Raw genomic sequence first — 21,615 nt, 5'->3', positions numbered from 1 at the left:
TGCCAGCCATCCTAGGGCCGAATATCAGTGTGAGTAATGAGTGTGCGTGTGTTTATAGTGTGTGTGTGCGTGCGTGTGTTTATAGTGTGCATGTTAAATATATGCATAGTGTGTGTGTGTATTGAATATATGCATAGTGTGTGTGTGTATTGAATATATGCATAGTGTGTGTGTGTGTGTATTGAATATATGCATAGTGTGTGTGTGTGTGTATTGAATATATGCAGTGTGTGTGTGTGTGTATTGAATATATGCAGTGTGTGTGTGTATTGAATATATGCATAGTGTGTGTGTGTATTGAATATATGCATAGTGTGTGTGTGTATTGAATATATGCATAGTGTGTGTGTGTATTGAATATATGCATAGTGTGTGTGTGTATTGAATATATGCATAGTGTGTGTGTGTATTGAATATATGCATAGTGTGTGTGTGTATTGAATATATGCATAGTGTGTGTGTGTATTGAATATATGCATAGTGTGTGTGTGTATTGAATATATGCATAGTGTGTGTGTGTATTGAATATATGCAGTGTGTGTGTGTGTGTATTGAATATATGCAGTGTGTGTGTGTGTATTGAATATATGCAGTGTGTGTGTATTGAATATATGCATAGTGTGTGTGTGTATTGATTATATGCAGTGTGTGTGTGTGTGTATTGATTATATGCAGTGTGTGTGTGTGTGTGTGTGTATTGATTATATGCAGTGTGTGTATTGATTATATGCAGTGTGTGTGTATTGATTATATGCAGTGTGTGTGTATTGATTATATGCAGTGTGTGTGTGTGTGTGTATTGATTATATGCAGTGTGTGTGTGTGTATTGATTATATGCAGTGTGTGTGTGTGTATTGATTATATGCAGTGTGTGTGTGTGTGTGTGTGTGTGTGTGTATTGATTATATGCAGTGTGTGTGTGTATTGATTATATGCAGTGTGTGTGTGTGTGTGTGTATTGATTATATGCAGTGTGTGTGTGTGTATTGATTATATGCAGTGTGTGTGTGTATTGATTATATGCAGTGTGTGTGTGTGTGTGTATTGATTATATGCAGTGTGTGTGTGTGTGTGTATTGAATATATGCATAGTGTGTGTGTGTGTGTGTATTGAATATATGCATAGTGTGTGTGTTTTACACATGCATGTCCTTAATATATGTATAGTGTACGTGTATAAGACTAAATGCTGCGCTCGGAGTACGGGCTCATGCACACCATCTTATGGCGTCGTTTTTTGTGCAGCCCCAGGTAATGAAGCTCTAATACAACATACAGAGGAGCAGACACTTCTATAGCTTCCAGCTTAATTCCATACAACCCCGAGATTATGCACAATGCGGCCATGAGGCAATAATCTAATCATAGGAAATTTCACAACATCAGACCCCGCTGATGCCATTACTGTGCACTGGAGAAACTGCAATACGTGTGCAATGTATGCAAGAAAAGCTGACAGCCTGCAGATGATGGCGGTAGAGTCACAGGCAGCGGCAGCTTTCATTTGGGCAGCATGTTAGAAAGTTATTTAACCCCGTGGTGGCTGACACACTGACCCTTATCTGACCGCAGACTCATAAGTCAGATTTTTGCTATGGAATGAATCCAGCTGTGGGAATGGCCCCTGCAGCCCCCAACACTGGAGCCTGGACAGCCCTGCTGTGATGGAGGAATGTGCCAGCAGGTGGCGCTGCAACACAACCTTCCCAACATCAGGATTTTCACTTTGTTCCTGAAAAAAAGGCTGTGACAGTGCAGGGGGCTCAGGATCACACACTGCTGCGCCATACACGGCGGGCACCGCACCCACTACACCCGAGGGTGGGCACAGATAGGCTCCATACACAGCATACAGGCCCTGATCATTACTGGGGTACACAGGCACTGCAGACCAGGCAGCCCCCATATAAAGGGACACTAAACATGGCTGCTAACATTCTGGAGAAAAAGCACTGAGCAGTCATTTCAGCCTCTGCTCATACACAATTGGCTGATAACAGAGAGCAATAGCCATTTACCAGGGCAGCATTGCAGATCAGTTTACAGTAGTGCACGGATACGTCTATAACTACACAATACAGAGAAGCAGCAATAAGTGTCCGACAGTACAAGGACCAGTGGCGTGCCCGGCAAGAGCAGCGATCAGAGCAGCCAGCCATGGCACAGCATGCCACCTCCGCCCACACCTACCGACCACTCCGCTCTCCTCTGGCCGCTCCCGCCTCACACACACACCGTCGGTGACGTCACTCTATGGAGACCGGTGAGGCTCAATCCGTACCTGTGTCCTGTTCGTCCCATATCTAAGCCCCGCCTCCTTTACGAACTTTCCACCAGTCCCTGCTCAAGGCCAGGGCGTCTCCTGCTGGTCAGCTCCGGGCACTGCCTCCCGCAGGCAGCACAGACATGTCTCCACCTGTGTGGCCATTATCCAGCCCTGTGGGAGGACATAGGAGTCATGGGGCTGAGGACGCGTTCAGCAGTTTATTTAGCAAAAAAAAAAGAATAAATGATTTTTACATGTTTAACCCCTTCACCCCCGGGTGATTTTACGGTTTTGTTTCTTGCTCCCCTTCTTCCGAGAGCCGTACCTTTTTTATTTTTCCGTCAGTCTTGCCATATGAGGGCTTTTTTTTTGTGGAACGAGTTGTACTTTTGAATGAATCCATGAGTTTTACCATACACATACAATGTACTGGAAAACGGCAAAAAATTCCAAGTGCGGAAAAATTGCCAAAAAAAGTGCAATTGCACGATTGTTTTTGGGATATTTTAATCACGGTGTTCACTATATGGTAAAACTGATGTGTGGGTGTGATGCCTCAGGTCGGTGCGAGTTCGTAGGCACCAAACATGAATAGGTTTACTTTTATCTAAAGGGTTAAAAAAAAATCATACTTGTAGTCCAAAAAAGGTGGCGTACTTTTTGCGCCATTTTACGCAACCCGTAGCGTTCTCATTTTTCGGGATTATGGCTCAGTGACGCCTTATTTTTTGTCTCTAGCTGATGTTTTTAACGGTACCATTTTAGCGCAGATGCTACGTTTTGATCGCCTGTTATTGCATTTTGCACAAAATTTGTGACGACCAAAAAACATAATTTTGGTGTTTGGATTTTTTTTGCCACTACATTTACCGATCAGATTAACTGATTTTACATTTTGGTAGATTGGGCTTTTCTGAACGCGGCAACACCAAATATGTATATATTTATTATATTTCAACCCTTTAGTTTTCAATGGGGCAAAAGAGGGGTTATTTGAACTTTTTTTTTATTTTTTTTAATTTTTTAATTTTACTGGTCCCCAGTAGGGGACTTTAACGATCATCAGTCTGATTGCTCATTCTTTTCTGTTGATCACAGCTGTGATCACCAGAAACTCTCACCTCTTGTGACTGGCAGCAGCTGACCGGGTGAAAGAGGAAGTGAGTCATGTGAGCCACATGAGTCATTACATGACTCTGTGCTACCATGACAACAATCGTCTCACAGCGCCGCCGATGGGGCCGGGTAAGTGAAGTTTTACAGAGACCGGCATTTAAATGGCCCTGTCACATTTTGACAGCACCATTTAAGGGGTTAACAGGCGCAGGTGGAACGTGGCTCCACTCGTGACTGCGAGCCACACATGACAGCTGACATGTGCGTGGATCCCTGCCAGCTGCCGGCAGCAGCAAGGGGGGATCCCACTGTGGTGGTTTAGGATGTAATATTACTGCCTACTGTCGTTAAGGGGTTCAAGTGGACACCGAAGGGTGTTATTGAAAGGGTTAAATGACCTTGGGCCACTGATCTCACACCACCATTACATGGGTCACTGATCTCACACCACCATTACATACCTAGTGATGCCCCAAATCAAACTCAGGTTACTCTAGCCCAGCCCAAACGGGTTCTGGGCATCAGAACTGGCATCAACGTGGGCATATATCCAATACTGGTGTTTTTAAGGGGGTAAATGACTTTGGGTCACTGATCTCCCACCATTACATATATAGTGATGCCGCACATCAAATTCAGGTAATCCAGCCTGGCGCAAATGAGCAAATTACCAATTTTCACAGATTTGAACATGGGGTGAACACATTTAATAGGGATCCATTTAACATCCAAAAGAGCCGTCACTTTTTGGTGAGCGGAGTCAAGTGATCTAGATCACCAAAAAGGGCCGGACTGGCCATCACTATACCCGACCACTGCGAGTCTACCCACTGGGACCATGGAGAAATGGTCAACTGTGCATTGCTATTGCATTCATTTTTAAAGGGAACCTGTCACAAGTTTTTTCAGAATTGAACCAAAAGTATCCCCCTTCTGCAGCTCCTGGGCTGCATTCTGTGAAGGTGCACCTTGTTCCCCGACTCCTCATGCAGACCCCAGAAATACCTTTATAAAATCTGCCGCCACGTATGCAAATGACCTGTTCTGGTCGGATGGGCGTCCTTTTCTTGGCTCCTGTCCCTCCTTCTGCTGTTGTTAGTCATCTTCTTTCCACGATTGACATGAGTGACGCCTATCATCCAAGTTGTGCAGTCATTCCCGGCTCGTGCAGGCACAGTTCGCTCTGCCCCATCGCGGGGCAGTGCCGAAAGCATAGGTGCGTTTGCATGAGCCGGTGAGGTCTTTGCGCAGGCGCGAGATTATGGCGGTGACCTTAATCTTGCCGGCGACTCAGAGCATTGCGATGTGATCCTAGACCGGGGTTAAACTGACATCTGACTGCGCCCTAACACTTATACTCTCCTCTGGTGCCCCATATGGGTCGGTGGTTGACAATGCGAAGTCTCTCCATTCATTCATACGGGAGTACTGAAGAAATGTGAGCACTCAGCTGTTATCTGCAGCGGTGCTGTTAAAGGGTTTGTCTACTACTCAAACAACTCCTTCTCTGTTTGCCTCTAAATTAATAAAAACCCATACACGCTCCTGTGCTGTTCTAGTGGTCGTCACTGGCTCTCCCATTGTGTGACATTGTTAGGTCATGCGATCCTTGCGGCCAATCAGTGGCTCCTAACTCTCCCAGCTTTTGGTGCTTCTCACTTCCTCCAGATATCTGTGATTTGTCAGAAGGCGGGAGAGTGAAGGGGCCGCTGATTGTCATTAGCATATCGTATCGGATGCTCTCGCATGTAAAGGCCGCTTTACACACTGCGATATCGGTACCGATATCGCCAGAGTGCGTACCCACGCCCATTGGTTGTGCGACATGGGCAAATCTCTGCCCGTGCCGCACAACATCGCCCGGACCCGTCACACTACTTACCTTCCCTGAGACATCGCTGTGACCTGCGAACCCTCTCCTTTCTAAGGGGGCGGTTCGTTCAGCGTCACAGCAGCGTCACTGAACCGCAGCCCAATAGAAGCGGAGGGGCGGAGATGAGCGGGACGAAAATCCCGCCCACCTCCTTCCTTCCACATAGCGGCCGGGAGGCAGGTAAGGAGAGCTTCCTCGTTCCTTCGGTGTCACACGGAGCGATGTGTGCTGCCGCAGGAACGAGGAACAACTTCGTTACTGCTGCAGTAACGATATTTGAGATTGGACCCCCATGTCACCGATGAGCGATTTTGCACGTTTTTGCGACGATGCAAAATCGCTCATAGGTGTCACACGCAACGGCATTGCTACAGCGGCCGGATGTGCGTCACAAAATCCGTGGCCCCAACGAGATCGCTGTAGCGATGTCGTAGCGTGTAAAGCCCGCTTTAGTACATACGACTGGGAGAGTGAGGCCTTACGCTGCTCTTGATGAATCAGGGTCTTCCTTTTTCATTTACATACGTTTTTATCATTACTGCTGTGGCTTTTATCTCTATTTGTAATGTCATGCTTTAAATATAGTTGCTGTGATGCTAGGTGTCGTTAGATACACTAGTGGAGGAGTAGTCAAACAAGCCAAAGGTCAGGAGCTGGGAATTTGTGTCAGTTACAATGGAGAGAGCGGAGCAGAAGTCAGGATACAAGCCGGGGGTCTAGGAGCCAGGAAGACTCGTCAGGTACAATGGCAGAGAGCGGAGCCAAGGTCAAGATATAAGCCGGGGGTCTGGGAGTCAAGTCAGGGTCGGGGATACAGGTGGAGGAGGGTACTAGGAAAGAGGTAGCGGGACAAGATCAATAGAGTCACTGCTGCACCACAGGAACTATTCCTGGCAGTGTTCCGGGTGAAGTAGCTCTAAAATAAAGCAGAGCAATCACCTGGAATGAGGCTCCAACGAACAGGCCCCTCCCACAGGGCCCGAGACCGGGAACAACCAGTCCCCCAGAGAATAATACAAAACCAAGCATCAGCTCTGCAGGAGAGCAGCGCACCACCAATCACAATTATGACTGTTGCTTTATTTGTGAAACTTCCTGTTACTTGGCTTTGATAAAACTTTATTGATAAAATCATGTGTGGATTGTTACTTTTTTGTAAAGAATTATAGTTTTTAGCTGTGGCTTCTCTGCATCTCTTTGAATTCTTTGGGGGAAAAACCGAAGAAAAAAAAAAAAAACAACCATTTACCGCAAAAACAAATTGGGGGAATTTACTAAGCTATTTACTTAAGGATTATTTTACTAAATGCAAGAGGAAATAAGTCTTTCACAAAAGCTTTGAGATGTCAGAGAAGTTTCGATTCGGGGAATCTCGGAGCTGAAAACAAAGATCACCGATATAAAGGAGCAGAATTGCTCAGCCGACCATTGCTCTCCGAGACTGAAAAAGTATGCCATAGACTTCTACTTAGCCATTCTTCAGTCAAGGGTTGTCTACGACTCTCATATTGATGTCCTATCCCTAAGATAGTCATTAATATCTGATGGTTGGGGGGGCTACACCCAGTCCTCCTCCAATCATCTGTTATCCGCACCGGATGTCAAAGATATACAGAGCCAGAACAACACGGCGCCGTTTACCATGTAGTGGCCGTTGCTGGTACTGCAGATTAGTACTTATTACAGTACAGAATTATTGAAGTGATGAGGCTGGTGCACTTACTTTGAAAAACAAAAAAAAAAGTGATAATGGATGTATAATCCTGATATTAAAGGGAACCTATCACTTGATTCACGTCCATAAAATAAACATTTTCTTAATCCAGCTGGCCAATATCTTCATTATAACATTATGCAGGGACATTTTCACAATGAAAATTCAGTGGTTCTGCATTGGATTTTCAAAGACAGTACATCAGCTTCATCAGGTCCAAGATCTATTTCTATACAAGCATATTTTTTCCCCATCTTGTGTTAAGAGCCATAACTTCTTTATTTTTATCTACATAGCCGTTTGTTGTTGTTTTTCTGTTTTCTCCTATATTCTAATAAACTCCTGTTTGTGGCTTAGCGATGGTGAATAATTATAAAACCAACCTTACACCTGTACTCGCGCCATGTGAATCTGTAGGTGACTAGTAGTTGGGGGGGCTGATTTAAGGTGGTCATTGAATTCCCTTCACCTAGTAATCATGTACGTGCGTCTCTTTGTGCATGAGCGACGCAACCACCAGCGCTGTGTAAATCCTGTGCATGGCGCAATTCTCTTCCCTGGCAATGTGCAGTGCGGCAAAGGAGTGGGGACGCGTACAAGCAGCTTCTTTATGCATTCCCAGGGATAAAGCCCATTGAACATATGTGTGACATATGAAGGAAGGGGCAGTGACGTAATCTTTCAAATCATTCCACGTCCACCATGGTGGGTTTACATGATACAGGGTTTAGTCTGGGAATATCATGGTCATCATAACCAGTCACCTACTGTTTCCTGTAGTGCGAGAGCAGGTTTACAGTTTCATAAATTATTCATTACTTTGGAGCTTAGAAATTGTTGAATAATAATTAATTAATCTCTAAAGGTACCGTTACACTAAGCGACGCTCCAGCGATCCCACCAGCAACCTGACCTGGCAGGGATCGCTGGAGCGTCGCTACACGGGTTGCTGGTGAGCTGTCACACAGGCAGATCTCACCAGCAACCAGTGACCACCCCCAGCGACGCGTGGAAGCGATGCTGCGCTTGGTAACTAAGGTAAATATCGGGCAACTAAGCAAAATGCTTTGCTTAGTTAACAGATATTTACCCTGGGTACCAGCGCACACCGCTTAGCGCTGGCTCCCTGCACTCGTAGTCAGGGTACACATCGGGTTACTAAGCAAACCACTTTGCTTATTTACCCGATGTGTACTCTGGCTACGTGTGCAGGAAGCCAGCACTGGCAGCCTGAGAGCGGCGTACGCTAGTAACCAAGGTAAATATCGGGTAACCAAGCAAAGCGCTTCACTTGGTTACCCGATGTGTACCTTGGTTACCAGCGTCCGCAGCTTCCAGATGTCGGCTGCCTGCACATTCAGATCGTTGCTGTCTCACTGTCAAACACAGAGATGTATGCTTCACAGCGGGAGAGCAACGAGCAAAAAATTAACCAGAGCAGTGTGTAACGAGCAGCGATTTCACAGCAGAGGCCAGATCGCTGCTTAGTGTCACACACAGCGAGATCGAGGTCACTGGTACGTCACAAAACCTGTGACTCAGCAGCGATCTCGCTATGTGAGAAGTACCCCTAAGACATCAGATCGCAAATATCAAGGTATCATTTTACTCAACTTCCTATGATCTGCATGCCCATATAGACGAGGGGAGGCTTGATCCTAGTGACAGATTCCCTTTATGTATTGAATATGAATTATTTTCTGACGATCCACTGCAATCCTTATTTATATTGCATGACATTATCCAACAGTAACGAAGAACATATAAAAATGGTAAAATAAAGACAAGAATACTTAACTGTATCTTAAATAACTTTATTCCCAGTGAATTATTAAAATCTCATAAAATTGAGGAATCAACACCCTTTAACTCCAAAGCAATATCTACAGACTGCATGGCGTCTTCCATTGGAGCATGCATTTTGGACAAAAAAAAAAATAATTCACTCTTTCTCCAGGCTTCTTGCTCCCTGAATCCTGATCCACCACTTCTTACCGTGCAGGATATATCATTCGTTGCAGAACATCTCACCCAGAATTATAAAGTGTTACTGCCAGTATGGTGCAATGTGCTGTCCACTCGGCTTGCTCCAATGCCCTGAGGGGTCTTTTCCATTTTCCTTTTCACATATATGTATGCGCTTTATTATGCTTATTATTCGGATTTGCATATGCTCAGTATTCTTACCATTCCCTCCTTAGAATTCTACCGGCGCTTCTCTTACACAGTATATTTATGCGTCAGTGACAATACTCCTCCGCAGCCATTAATACTTTTATTCATTTTCTCTTTTATCTAACCACCCTTTGTCTTGTAATCTAAAGGGCAGCGACTAGAGAATAGCACATCAGAGGCCAGAGAAGGACACCGGGCAAAGTCCAGGGTAAGATATCACAGGGATTGGGATAATATCCATTAATGACGTTAGTCCTCATCGCCATCCATATGGTAATTAGTAATATTCAAGCGATCAACAGCCAAAACATTATGACCAAGGCAACAAAGAGGAAAAGACGAGACAGGAACTGCTCATCCACATACTGCGGGGTTCCGGGGACAGCTGGAAAAAATATTAAAAGAAAGATCAGAAAATAAAGGAAACATTTTTCAGAAATAAATCTAAAGCTAAAATAATGGCAAACACACACGTTAGTCTAAGGCGGGCTTTGCACACTACGACATCGCAGGTGCGATGTCGGTGGGGTCAAATCGAAAGTGACGCACATCCGGCGTCGCTGTCGATACCGTAGTGTGCAAATCCTTTTACATACGATTAACGAGTGCAAAAGCGTCGTTATTGTGTGATCAGTGTAGCATCCGACATTACCATAATTTTGCAGCCGCGACGGTACAATGTTATTACTCATTCCCGTGGCAGCACACATCGCTGTGTATGAAGCCGCAGGAGCGAGGAACATCACCTTACCTGCGTCCCAGCTGCAATGAGGGATGTTTACGTCCCGCTCATCTCCGCCCCTCCGCTCCTATTGGCTGCCTGCCGTGTGACGTCTCTGTGACGCCGCACGACCCGCCCCCATAGGAAGGAGGCGGTTCACCGGCCAGAGCTACGTCACAGGGCAGGTAAGTGTGTGTGAAGCCGGCGTAGCGATAATGTTCGCAACGGCAGCAATCACAAGATATCGCTGCTGCGAAGGGGGCGGGGACTATCGCACTCGGCATCGCTATCATCGGCTTGCGATGTCGTAGTGTGCAAAGTACCCCTAAGGATGCGAAAAACCCAACAATTTCAACCAAAACAATCATTCATTGGGTAAAAAGTGCAATTGTACGTTTTAGTAAACGGATAACAAATTGTCACTATTTGTAGATATAAAAAAAAGTGTGAAACTTAAAGGGAATCTGTCACCAGGTTTTTGCTACCCAATCTAAGAGCAGCATAGTGTAGAGACAGAGACCCTGATTCCAGCGATGTGTCACTTACTGAGCTGTTTGCTGTCATTTTGATAAAATCAGATTTCTCTGCTGCAGATCTATCAGTTATATACAGCTCATGAATATTCTGGACTACCTGGCAGCAGGCCACGTAGTCATCTAATGATAATCTACTGTTAATTAAACGTTGATTTTATCAAAACTACAGTAAGTAGTCCAGTAAGTGACACATTGCTGGACTCAGGGTCTCTGTTTCTACGTTATACTCCTCAGAGATTAGGCTATGTCCGCACGTTGCTTTTTACCTGCTTTTTTGCTGCTTTTTCTTCTGCGCTGTTTAATGCCAAAATGGATGTGTTCTTCTATTCAAGCAAAGTCTATGGGAATTTGGGTTTCTTGTTCACACTATGTTGTTCAAAATGCTGCATTTTTGTGGCAGAACTTTGGTCAAAAACTCAGCTTTGCACTGCAAAACCCAAATGGCAAAAACAATTGACATGTTGCTTCTTTGAAAAGCTGAGTTTTTGACCAAAGTTCTGCCACAAAAAGGCAGCATTTTGAACAACATAGTGTGAACAAGAAACCCAAATTCCCATAGACTTTGCTTGAATAGAAGAACACATCCATTTTGGCATTAAACAGCGCAGAAGAAAAAGCAGCAAAAAAGCAGGTAAAAAGCAACGTGCGCACATACCCTTAGGTGGCAAAAACCTGGTGACAGATTCCCTTTAATATAATAACTTCTAGGCCCTACTGGATAATTTCTATAATACCGTTTTGTCCTCATCTAGTATCACTGAACATGTATGGCCACTTAAAACAAATGTACCAGTCAGAATGGAGTTAAGTATGTACAGCTGAGTGGTGGGACAATTGTGTGTTCAATGGTTGCTTAACCAGACATACTTGTAGCTAATGTATATGGCCACCTTCAGGTGTAATTACTTTAATTTCCCATCTATATAATTATTGAATCTTGCTTATAGGACCATAAAGACCTCCATACACAGATGATCGCCAGCCAAACCTGCCAATTTTCCCAAGATCAGCGATCCATCTAATGTGTATGGGGACCTCATGAATGATCTCGGGGGAAGAGAAGAATCGCACTATTGGAATTATTACGCCCAGTCTTTATGTTTTCAGGAGAGATCAGAATCATCTTTCTCCGTTAAAACCACATAAAAGCATTGGCCGAGTGCCCGTGTATAGAGGAATCAGGAGAGATCGCCGTCTGCCAAATGAACATTCAGCCGACAGCTATCTGGTGTCTGGCCGGCTTAAGAGCATGTAAACAGTTGGAAAACAAAAGATGAACACTTTTCTTTCTTTTATAGGTTTTTTTTTTTTTTTTTAGAGAATATTTTACAACTGTCAAAGTAATCAACTTGTATCCTACAATCTTCAAATGACCTTGTAAAAAAAAAAATGCCTAGTGTATAGTGATTGTTCACCCTTGAACACCATTTTATGGCATCCATGTGCAAACATTACTCCACATTGTGACAACCATCTGATCTGTAAATTCAGAATTTAGGATTAGCATAACATAAGTAATAGAACATGTAGGAACTTTAATTAGAGGTGAATATTGTCAAGAGTTCTAAATTTATGGAGCGTTCCTTGTAATATTTAGCACCCTTAGGCTATGCTCCCACATTGAGCTTTTGGCAAGTTTTGGATGTTGTAGAATTTCTGCACCTATTATGTAAATTGGGTAAGTCTTAGGCCTTGTGCGCACTAGGCGTTTTTGCCGCGTTTTTAGCGGCGTTTTTTACCGTGTTTTGGTGCTGAAAACGCAGTGACATTGCTTCCCCAGCAATGTCTATGGGTTTTCAGAAGTGCTGTCCTCACACAGCGTTTTTTTTAGCTGCGTTTTTGTGGTGACCACAAAAACGCAGCATGTCAATTATTTCTGCGTTTTCCACTGCGTTTTTCACTCATTGAATTCAATGAGATGTTAAAAACGCAATGAAAAACGCATATAGCCGCGTTTCTTTGACTAAAAACGCAGCTATAAACGCAAGGGGTGGGCACTACAGTGACGTGTACAGGAAGAGGATTCCTTCTGTTGGTAAACACAGAAGCATGAATCCTCCCGGTACCGTCACCGCTGCGTCCACAACCCGCCCGGTGCCACGTCAGCTCCGTGCGGCGCCATGTCTGGGCGGGAGGTGGAGGCAGCGGCGAAAACCAAAGTGAACAGTAGAAAAAAAAAATGTCATATATACTCACCTGTCTGCAGGGTGCCATGCCCGCTCCCAGCCCCTGTCTCGGTACCGCCGCTCTGGCTGTGTGCAGTCTCCCCGGGGCAGGACCTTGCTTGCAGGACCTGGCGGTGGATCACCTGATGCAGTCACCTGACGCATCAGCTGATCGCGGTGTCGCCGGCTTTTTTGCGCCCGGCCGGCTATCAGCTGATCCTGCCGTCAGGGGACTTCATCAGCTGATTACCGGCAGCTGCTGCAGCGATCGGACGGGATCAGACTCCTGTCCAATCGATCGCTGCAGGAGCTGCCGGTCATCAGCACAGCACATAAGTGAGTATTATTTTTTTTTTTTTTGCACTGATGCATCAGCTGATTGTATAATCGGATTTTATACAATCAGCTGATGTGTGATGGGATTCAGGCACTTGATCCTGACACATCATCTGATCGCTTTGCCTTCCAGCAAACCGATCAGATGATATTGGATCCTGATTGGACGGCGCGGGACCCTTGACCCAGGATTACTGCGGAGGGGGGTTTATTTCAATAAAGATGGAGTCACTAATTGTGTTGTGTTTTATTTCTAATAAAAATATTTTTCTGTGTGTTGTGTTTTTTTTTTATCATTACTAGAAATTCATGGTGGCCATGTCTAATATTGGCGTGACACCATGAATTTCGGGCTTAGGGCTAGCTGATAATATACAGCTAGCCCTAACTCCATTATTACCTAGCTAGCCACCCGGCTTCAGGGCAGCTGGAAGAGTTGGATACAGCACCAGAAGATGGCGCTTCTATGAAAGCGCCATTTTCTGGGGTGGCTGCGGACTGCAATTCGCAGTGGGGGTGCCCAGAAAGCATGGGCACCCTGCACTGTGGATTCCAATCCCCAGCTGCCTAGTTGTACCCGGCTGGACTCAAAAATTAGGCGAAGCCCACGTCATTTTTTTTTTTTAATTATTTCATGAAATAATTAAAAAAAAAGGGCTTCTCTATATTTTTGGTTCCCAGCCGGGTACAAATAGGCAGCTGGGGGTTGGGGGCAGCCCGTACCTGCCTGCTGTACCCGGCTAGCATACAAAAATATGGCGAAGCCCATGTCATTTTTTTTTTCTTTTTGGGCAAAAAACTGCATACAGTCCTGGATGGAGGATGCTGAGACTTGTAGTTCTGCAGCTGCTGTCTGCTCTCCTGCATACACTAGTGAATGGAGGATGCTGAGACTTGTAGTTCTGCAGCTGCTGTCTGCTCTCCTGCATACACTAGTGAATGGAGGATGCTGAGACTTGTAGTTCTGCAGCTGCTGTCTGCTCTCCTGCATACACTAGTGAATGGAGGATGCTGAGACTTGTAGTTCTGCAGCTGCTGTCTGCTCTCCTGCATACACTAGTGAATGGAGGATGCTGAGACTTGTAGTTCTGCAGCTGCTGTCTGCTCTCCTGCATACACTAGTGAATGGAGGATGCTGAGACTTGTAGTTCTGCAGCTGCTGTCTGCTCTCCTGCATACAATGAACATTTTGAAGAAGGAAATGACATCAGACCTTTTTTTTTTTTTTTCATCAACAATCTTTAATGGCATTGTGCACTGATTAAAAACGCAGTGAGCAAAAACGCAGCCAAAAAACGCACCAAATCGCGGCAAAAACGCATGCGGTTTTGCCGCGGTTTTTTTAGCCGCGGGTGCGTTTTTTAGACAAAAACGCACATAACGCAGCGTGAAAAAAACGCCTAGTGCGCACATACCCTTAAAGGGAACCAATCATCAGGATTTTGGTGTATAAGCTGCTGCAGCCAGTGCAGTACTGGCACTATCATGCACAGTGTGTACATACCATTGGGGTGCAGCTCGGGTGTTTAGGCAGTGAAATTCATCTTTATAAAGTTTGAAATTTCGTGCACTTTTTGATTGACGTGTGCACCTCTGCAGATAACGTCCGGGCGGGTTATGCAGGAGTTCCCCGACCCCCCACCAGCCTGTTCCTCCCTCTCTCCTGATGTCCGGGCGGGTTATGCACGTGTTCCCCGCCCCCCCGCGCCGCCTGTTCCTCCCTCCCTCCCTCTGGCTGTATGTAAATATCTAATCTTCAGAAACATGGCGCCGGAGTGGGCCTCTGCGCACAGCGCTTATCTCCGGCGCCATGTTTCTGACGCCCGCATCACACAGCTTGGTGTTAGAGGGCGGCGCATGCGCCCTCGCTCCTTCAGATCCCGTTGTGACCGCAGGAGCGAGCGCGATCACAACAGGACTGCAGAACAGCTGATCACAGGACGCGATTACCTGCTGCTCCTGTATCGTGCCGCCCCAGGACACCAGGCCAACACACCAGCCGGTGTGACATCGCTGTGGCGCCGCCCTCTCAGACACCAAGTTGTGTAATGCGGGGGCTTCAGAAACATGGCGCCGGAGATAAGCATTTACATACAGCCAGAGGGAGGGAGGGAGGAACAGGCGGCGCGGGGGGGGGGGCGGGGAACACATGCATAACCCGCCCGGACATCAGGAGAGAGGGAGGGACAGGCTGGTGGGGGGGCGGGGAACTCCTGCATAACCCGCCCGGACATTATCTGCAGAGGTGCACACGTCAATCAAAAAGTGCACGAAATTTCAAACTTTATAAAGATGAATTTCACTGCCTAAACACCCGAGCTGCACCCCAATGGTATGTACACACTGTGCATGATAGTGCCAGTACTGCACTGGCTGCAGCTTATACACGAAAATCCTGATGATTGGTTCCCTTTAAGCCTGCTTTACATGTTACAATTACACATACGATCTCGTATGCTATGTGACACGCCCCCATCGTATGTGCGACACGTTCAATTTGTTGCTTGTGTCGCACAAACGATTAAATCCCGTCACACGCACTTAGCCGTCCATACGACCTCGCTGTGGGCGGAGAACATCCACTTCCTGTAGTGGGAGGGACGTTCGGCGTCACAGCGACGTCACACAGCAGCCAGCCAATAGAAGCGGAGGGGCAGAGATGGCCCACCTCCTTCCTTCCGCATTGCAGGCGAGACGCAGGTAAGCTGTGTTCATCGTTCCCGGGGTGTCACACACAGCGATGTGTGCTGCCTCGGGAACAATGAACAACCGGACGTTCAATTTTTAGAATTTGAACGACGTGTATGCGATCAACGTGTTTTCGTACAATTGCAATCACACGTAGGTTTCACACGCTACAACAACACTAACGATGCCGGATGTGCGTCACTTACGACGTGACCCCGCCGAAACATTGTTAGATTTATTGTATCGTGTAAAGCCCGCTTTATGGTCACTTGTTGGTCTATCATGTTTTAACCCCTTACTGACTTATGTGCTATGCACTATGTGAGCAAGGATGGTTGACCTTAGGGAGATCAACATCCACCACTGCGGAGACACCATCACGTGTTTCTCAACGCAGTGATTCTAGAGCAATGCCCCCTGGGAAATATTCAAAGCAAGAAGGCCTGCGGAGACACCATCACATGTTTCTCAACGCTGGCAGGAAACTAGCCAGGTCTTTCACCGGGAAGGAACAACCACGGGAAGGGCAGTCTCCAGTCAAGGAGACCACCTATGCCAAACATGGTATCCATCCACAGACAGCCGTTTCGGGGTATTTGCCCCTCATCAGTGTGGAGTAGGAATCTGGCTAGTGGGAGCATTGCCTAGTAAAAGACTATGTGAGCAAGGATGGTTGACCTAAGGAAAGACCTGGCTAGTTTCCTGCCAGCGTTGAGAAACATGTGATGGTGTCTCCGCAGGCCTTCTTGCTTTGAATATTTCCCAGGGGGCATTGCTCTAGAATCACTGCGTTGAGAAACACGTGATGGTGTCTCCGCAGTGGTGGATGTTGATCTCCCTAAGGTCAACCATCCTTGCTCACATAGTCTTTTACTAGGCAATGCTCCCACTAGCCAGATTCCTACTCCACACTGATGAGGGGCAAATACCCCGAAACGGCTGTCTGTGGATGGATACCATGTTTGGCATAGGTGGTCTCCTTGACTGGAGACTGCCCTTCCCGTGGTTGTTCCTTCCCGGTGAAAGACCTGGCTAGTTTCCTGCCAGCGTTGAGAAACATTTGATGGTGTCTCCGTAGGCCTTCTTGCTTTGATTATGTGCTATGCACGTCATAAGTCGTGTCTCTGACTTTGATGTGGCCTTGTACACCGAACCTGCATCTTTCCCTGTATATGGAGGCTAAATTATTTTAGCCTCCATGTCTAACAGCTGCAGGTGGAGCGGTGCTCTGATGGCGGCTGTTAAATGTCGCTGTCCATCTCTGACTGTGACATTTAATGCACGCCGACAGGGGAGCGTGCTCTTCTGTCCCATCATCAGCGTTCCACGATAGCGCGTTGTCATGACAGCCAGGGGTCTGCTGAAGATCATCACTGTAGTCCTGTGATATCCAGTTCATGCCCCGCGTTCATAGGAGACTGATTTCTTCTATTTCACAGCAGTTGCACTGCTGTGTATAGAAAAAGTGATCAGACCATTACTTTATTTAATAGTCCCCTAAGGCTGTGTGCCCACGATCAGTGCTTACAGCGTTTTGGATGTAGCATGCTTTCAGCTGCGTCCAAAATGCTGTGTTGTACAGTACAAGCATAATGGACGGGATTTCTAGAAACCTCATACCCACTGTGCTTGTTTTTTCCGCAGCAAACACTGACCTGCGGTGCGTCTTTCCAGACCTCAGCATCTCAATTGTTTGCTGCAGATTCACATGCGTCCTCCGTAGGGAGAACACAAGCGAGAGACCGCAGCGCACTGAACGCTGATCGTGGGTACAAGCAGCTGCTATCTCCTGCGGAGGAGACTCGTGGCCCTGCAGATCAGGACCTGCTGCATCCAGGACACAATGAGTCCTCCTGATCGTGGGCACATACCCTTAGGATGCTTCCTGGTATTTGGCTTTAACAACACCTTACTGACATACTTGGGTCCAGATTAGATGCCTTTATGATGCATTTCTGCAGCGGAGAGACACTAAAAAAGCAGGTGTGTTTTTGCCTGCAGATTTTCTGCATCTAATGTAGTAGGTCTATGGGGAAATCTGCATAGACAACTCAGTGTTCTTGCAAAGGAAATTCACATGCTGCGGATCTGAACCAGGCACCGCAGGGGAGTCTTCACTGAATAAAAAGAAGCACAGCGGGCCTGAGATTTCTATAAATCTTATCCACTCTGCTGGAACTGTAACACGCTGCCTTCTTGATGTAGCAAAAATATTTTTTGCTGCAAGTTTAAAATCCTACAAAAGACGCCAGAAACCTCCGCGTTTTTCAGCTTGCTCTAAACAACCGACCATTTTTCTGGCACCTTACACTTGGAAGACCCCACAAACTAGATAAGTCAGTTCTTTTAACTGCTCCGTGTAGTTTGAAGCAGTTACATAAAAAAAAAAAAATAAATGATCAAAAGACAATGTATAAATGTATGAACAGCATATCCTTGTGACTGACATTTTTAAAATGCTTTTTCAGGCAGGTTACAGAGTGGATACAACTGAAACAGACTGTCTATATCCTGAGGCTATGTGCCCACGCTGCGGATTTACCGTGGATTTTTCCGTGGATTTTTTTACCGTGGATTTTTTTACCGTGGATTTTTCCGAAAATCTGCAGCAGCGGCACTTCCAAGCCATTTCAATGGCCTTTTGGAAATGCTGTGTCCATGCTGCGGATTTTTCCGCGGCGGATTTGCCGCGGATTTTGATCCGGAAAAATCTGCAGCATGTCAATTATTGTTGCGGATTTTGGTGCGGATTTTGGGTATAGAATGGGGGGAAAAAAAAAAAAAAGAAAATCCGCATCAAAATCCGCGGCAAATTTGCGGTAAATCCGCGGCAAATATAAGGTGCGGATTTGCCGTGAAAGTCGCGGATTTTCATGCAGAAAAATCCGCAGGTACATTCTACCGTGGACACATAGCCTTAATGTCAGGTCACACAGTTTTTTGAAACAAAAATTCTCCAAACGCCATGAAGAGTTAAAAAACCATGAGATTTGACTGGAGAGTTTCTGCTCTAAAAACTCCTTAAAAATCAGTGTGAACATACAAACAGTGTATGCAGGAGCTCTAAGGGTACGCTTTTCAAAACGTGAAACACTACATTGCAGGTAGATGCCCAGTTTTATGAGTTTCTTGTACCATTTTTTTATCTTGTAATATTTCCTTCATAAATGTTACTTATTTTTCTAATGTTTTAAAATCCCATTGAGAAGTTTATTGGGAAAAAGAAGGGAATTTTGTTTACTTACCGTAAATTCCTTTTCTTCTAGCTCCAATTGGGAGACCCAGACAATTGGGTGTATAGCTATTGCCTCTGGAGGCCACACAAAGTATTACACTTAAAAGTGTAAGGCCCCTCCCCTTCTGGCTATACACCCCCAGTGGGATCACTGGCTCACCAGTTTTAGTGCCAAAGCAAGAAGGAGGAAAGCCAATAACTGGTTTAAAGACCAATTCAATCCGAGGAAACATCGGAGAACTGAACCATACCACATGAACAACATGTGTACCCGAAAAAACAGAAAAAACCCAGAGAAAACAGGGCGGGTGCTGGGTCTCCCAATTGGAGCTAGAAGAAAAGGAATTTACGGTAAGTAAACAAAATTCCCTTCTTCTTTTTCGCTCCTAATTGGGAGACCCAGACAATTGGGACGTCCAAAAGCAGTCCCTGGGTGGGTAAAAGAATACCTCGTGATAGGGCCGTCAAACAGCCCTTTCCTACAGGTGGGCAATTGCCGCCTGAAGGACTTATCTACCTAGGCTGGCGTCTGCCGAAGCGTAGGTATGCACCTGAAAATGCTTGGTAAAAGTATGCAGACCCAATCAGGTAGGTGCCTGACACACCTGCTGAGCCGTAGCCTGGTGCCGTAATGTCCAGGATGCACCCACGGCTCTGGTAGAATGGGCCTTCGGCCTTGAGAGAACCAGAAGCCCAGTAGAACTGTAGGTTTCAAGAATTGGTTCCTCGATCCCCCGAGCAAGGGTGGATTTGGAAGCTTGCGACTGTTTACGCCGACCAGCGACAAGGACAAAGAGTGCATCCGGGTGGCGCAGGAGCGCCATGCGGGAAGTAGAACCTGAGTGCTCTCACCAGAACCAACAGATGCAAATCTTTCTGAAATTGATGGACTGGACGAGGACACAAAGAAGGTGAGGTGATATCCTGATTGATATGAAAGTGGGATACCACCTTAGGGAGAAATTCCGGAACCGGACGCAGAACTACCCTGTCCTGGTGAAGGACCAGGAAGGGAGTTTGTATGAGAGCGTTGCTAGCTCGGAAACTCTCCTAAGAGACGAGACCGTTACTAGAAGGCCACTTCCCGTGAAAAGCGGGAAGGGAGACATCCTTCAAAGGCTCGAAAGGCGGCATCTGGAGAGCAATTAGAACCTTGTTCAGATCTCAGGGCTCTAACGGCCGCTTGTACGGAGTGCTGAGAAGACAAACTCCCCGTAGGAACGTGCGTACCTGAGGAAGTTGTCGTTTCTGAAAAAATACAGATAGCGCTGAGACTTGTCCCTAAAGGGAACTGAGCGACAACCCATTTTCCTACCTAGATTGCAGGAAGGAAGGAAACATAGACGATGCAACCGGCCAGGGAGAAACACCCTGCGCCGAGCACCGAGATAAGAATATCTTCCACGTCCTGTGGTCAATCTTGGCGGACGTTGGTATGCTAGCCTGTCTCATGGTGGCAACCACGTCCTGAGGTAATCCTGACGACACTAGGTTCCAGGACTCATACCACAACATCCTCGGCCAATTTGTAGCGACGAGGATGGCGCGGCCGCAGTCGGTCTTGATCTAGCGCAGTACTCTGGGCAACAATGCCAGAGGTGGCACCTAAGGTAGCTGGAACTGCGACCAATGCTGAACTAAGGCGTTTGCCGCCAGAGCTCGATGATTGTGAAACCGTGCCATGAAGCTGGCACATTGTTGTTGTGCCGTGACGCCATTAGATCGACGTCCGGCCTCTGTCAGCGGCGCCAGATCTCCTGAAACCCGTCCGGGTGAGGAGACCATACTCTTTCGGCCACACCTCAGCGACTTAGGAAGTCAGCTTCCTAGTTTCCACACTTGGGATGTGAATTGTGGATATGGTGGATGCCGTGTCTTCCACCCACATCAGAACCTGCCGGACTTCCTGGAAGGCTTGCCGGTTGCGCGTTCTTCCTTGGTGGTTGATGTATGCCACCGCTGTGGAGCTGTCCGACTGAAGTCGGATATGCTTGCTTTCCAGCCGCTGTTGGAAGGTTTGTAGGGCAAGATACACTGCTCTGTGTTCAAGAACATTGATCTGAAGGGTGGACTCTTGCTGAGTCCACGTACCCTGAGCGCTGTAGTGGAGAAAAACTGCTCCCCACCCTGATAGACTCGCGTCTGTCGTAACTATCGCCCAGGATGGGGATAGGAAGGACCTTCTTTTTGACCAAGAGGTGGGAAGAAGCCACCACCGTAGAGATTCCTTGGCCGCCTGAGAAAGAACGACGACTCTGTTGAGGGACGTCGACTCCTCGTCCCATTGGCGGAGAATGTCCTATTGTAGTGGACGCAGTAAAACTGCGCGAAAGGAACTGCCTCCATTGCTACCATCTTACGTAGGAAGTGCATGAGGCGTCTCAATGTGTGCGACTGGTTCTTAAAGAAGAGCTTGCAGCCCGTAGTGAATGCTGTTTGTCTAGCGGAAGCTTCACTATCGCTGAGAGAGTAAGAAACTCTATGCCTAGATATGTTATCGATAGGGTCGGGGTCGGATCTGACTTTAAAAAGTTGATGATCCACCCAAAACTCTAGGGAGTCTCCAGCGCAACGTTCGGGCAGTGTTGGCATGTTTCCTAAGAGAGTGCCTTGACAAGTAGATCGTCTAAATACGGGATCACAGAGTGACCCTGAGAGTGCAGGACTGTGACTACTGCTGCCCTGACCTTGGCGAAGACCAGTGGGACTGTCGCTAGCCGGAAGGTAGAGCTACGAACAGAAGGTGTTCGTCTCCTATAACGAAGCGTAGAAACGCTAGTGCTCTGGAT

The 21,615-nt window shown here is 46.6% G+C and overlaps 2 protein-coding genes across 4 annotated transcripts in view; both read right to left on the bottom strand.

The window, feature by feature from the left end:
* The window catches only part of LIMK2 (LIM domain kinase 2), a 60,039-nt gene extending 57,678 nt beyond the window's left edge, over nucleotides 1–2,361 (bottom strand). Inside the window, exon 1 of one of the 2 annotated variants that reach the window (XM_075341755.1) lies at nucleotides 2,283–2,361. The gene's annotated coding sequence lies outside the window, so the exon portion shown is untranslated. Of the gene's footprint in view, nucleotides 1–2,191; nucleotides 2,249–2,282 lie in introns of those variants that run through there. The other variant, XM_075341754.1, reaches the window with a different exon arrangement.
* A 6,407-nt stretch (nucleotides 2,362–8,768) lies between these two features.
* Nucleotides 8,769–21,615, bottom strand: part of RNF185 (ring finger protein 185) — a 36,721-nt gene continuing 23,874 nt past the window's right edge. For both annotated transcript variants that reach the window (XM_075341752.1, XM_075341753.1), the window contains exon 8: nucleotides 8,769–9,530. In XM_075341752.1, coding sequence (XP_075197867.1) covers nucleotides 9,433–9,530 — 98 coding nt within the window. In that variant the 3' untranslated portion in view covers nucleotides 8,769–9,432. The remainder of the gene's footprint in view (nucleotides 9,531–21,615) is intronic.

This window comes from Anomaloglossus baeobatrachus, chromosome 1 (assembly GCF_048569485.1).
Source record: "Anomaloglossus baeobatrachus isolate aAnoBae1 chromosome 1, aAnoBae1.hap1, whole genome shotgun sequence".
NCBI classification, from domain to species: domain Eukaryota; kingdom Metazoa; phylum Chordata; class Amphibia; order Anura; family Aromobatidae; genus Anomaloglossus; species Anomaloglossus baeobatrachus.
The sequence above is the reverse complement of the archived record's forward strand: the minus strand, read 5'-3'. Positions and strand labels throughout refer to the sequence as shown.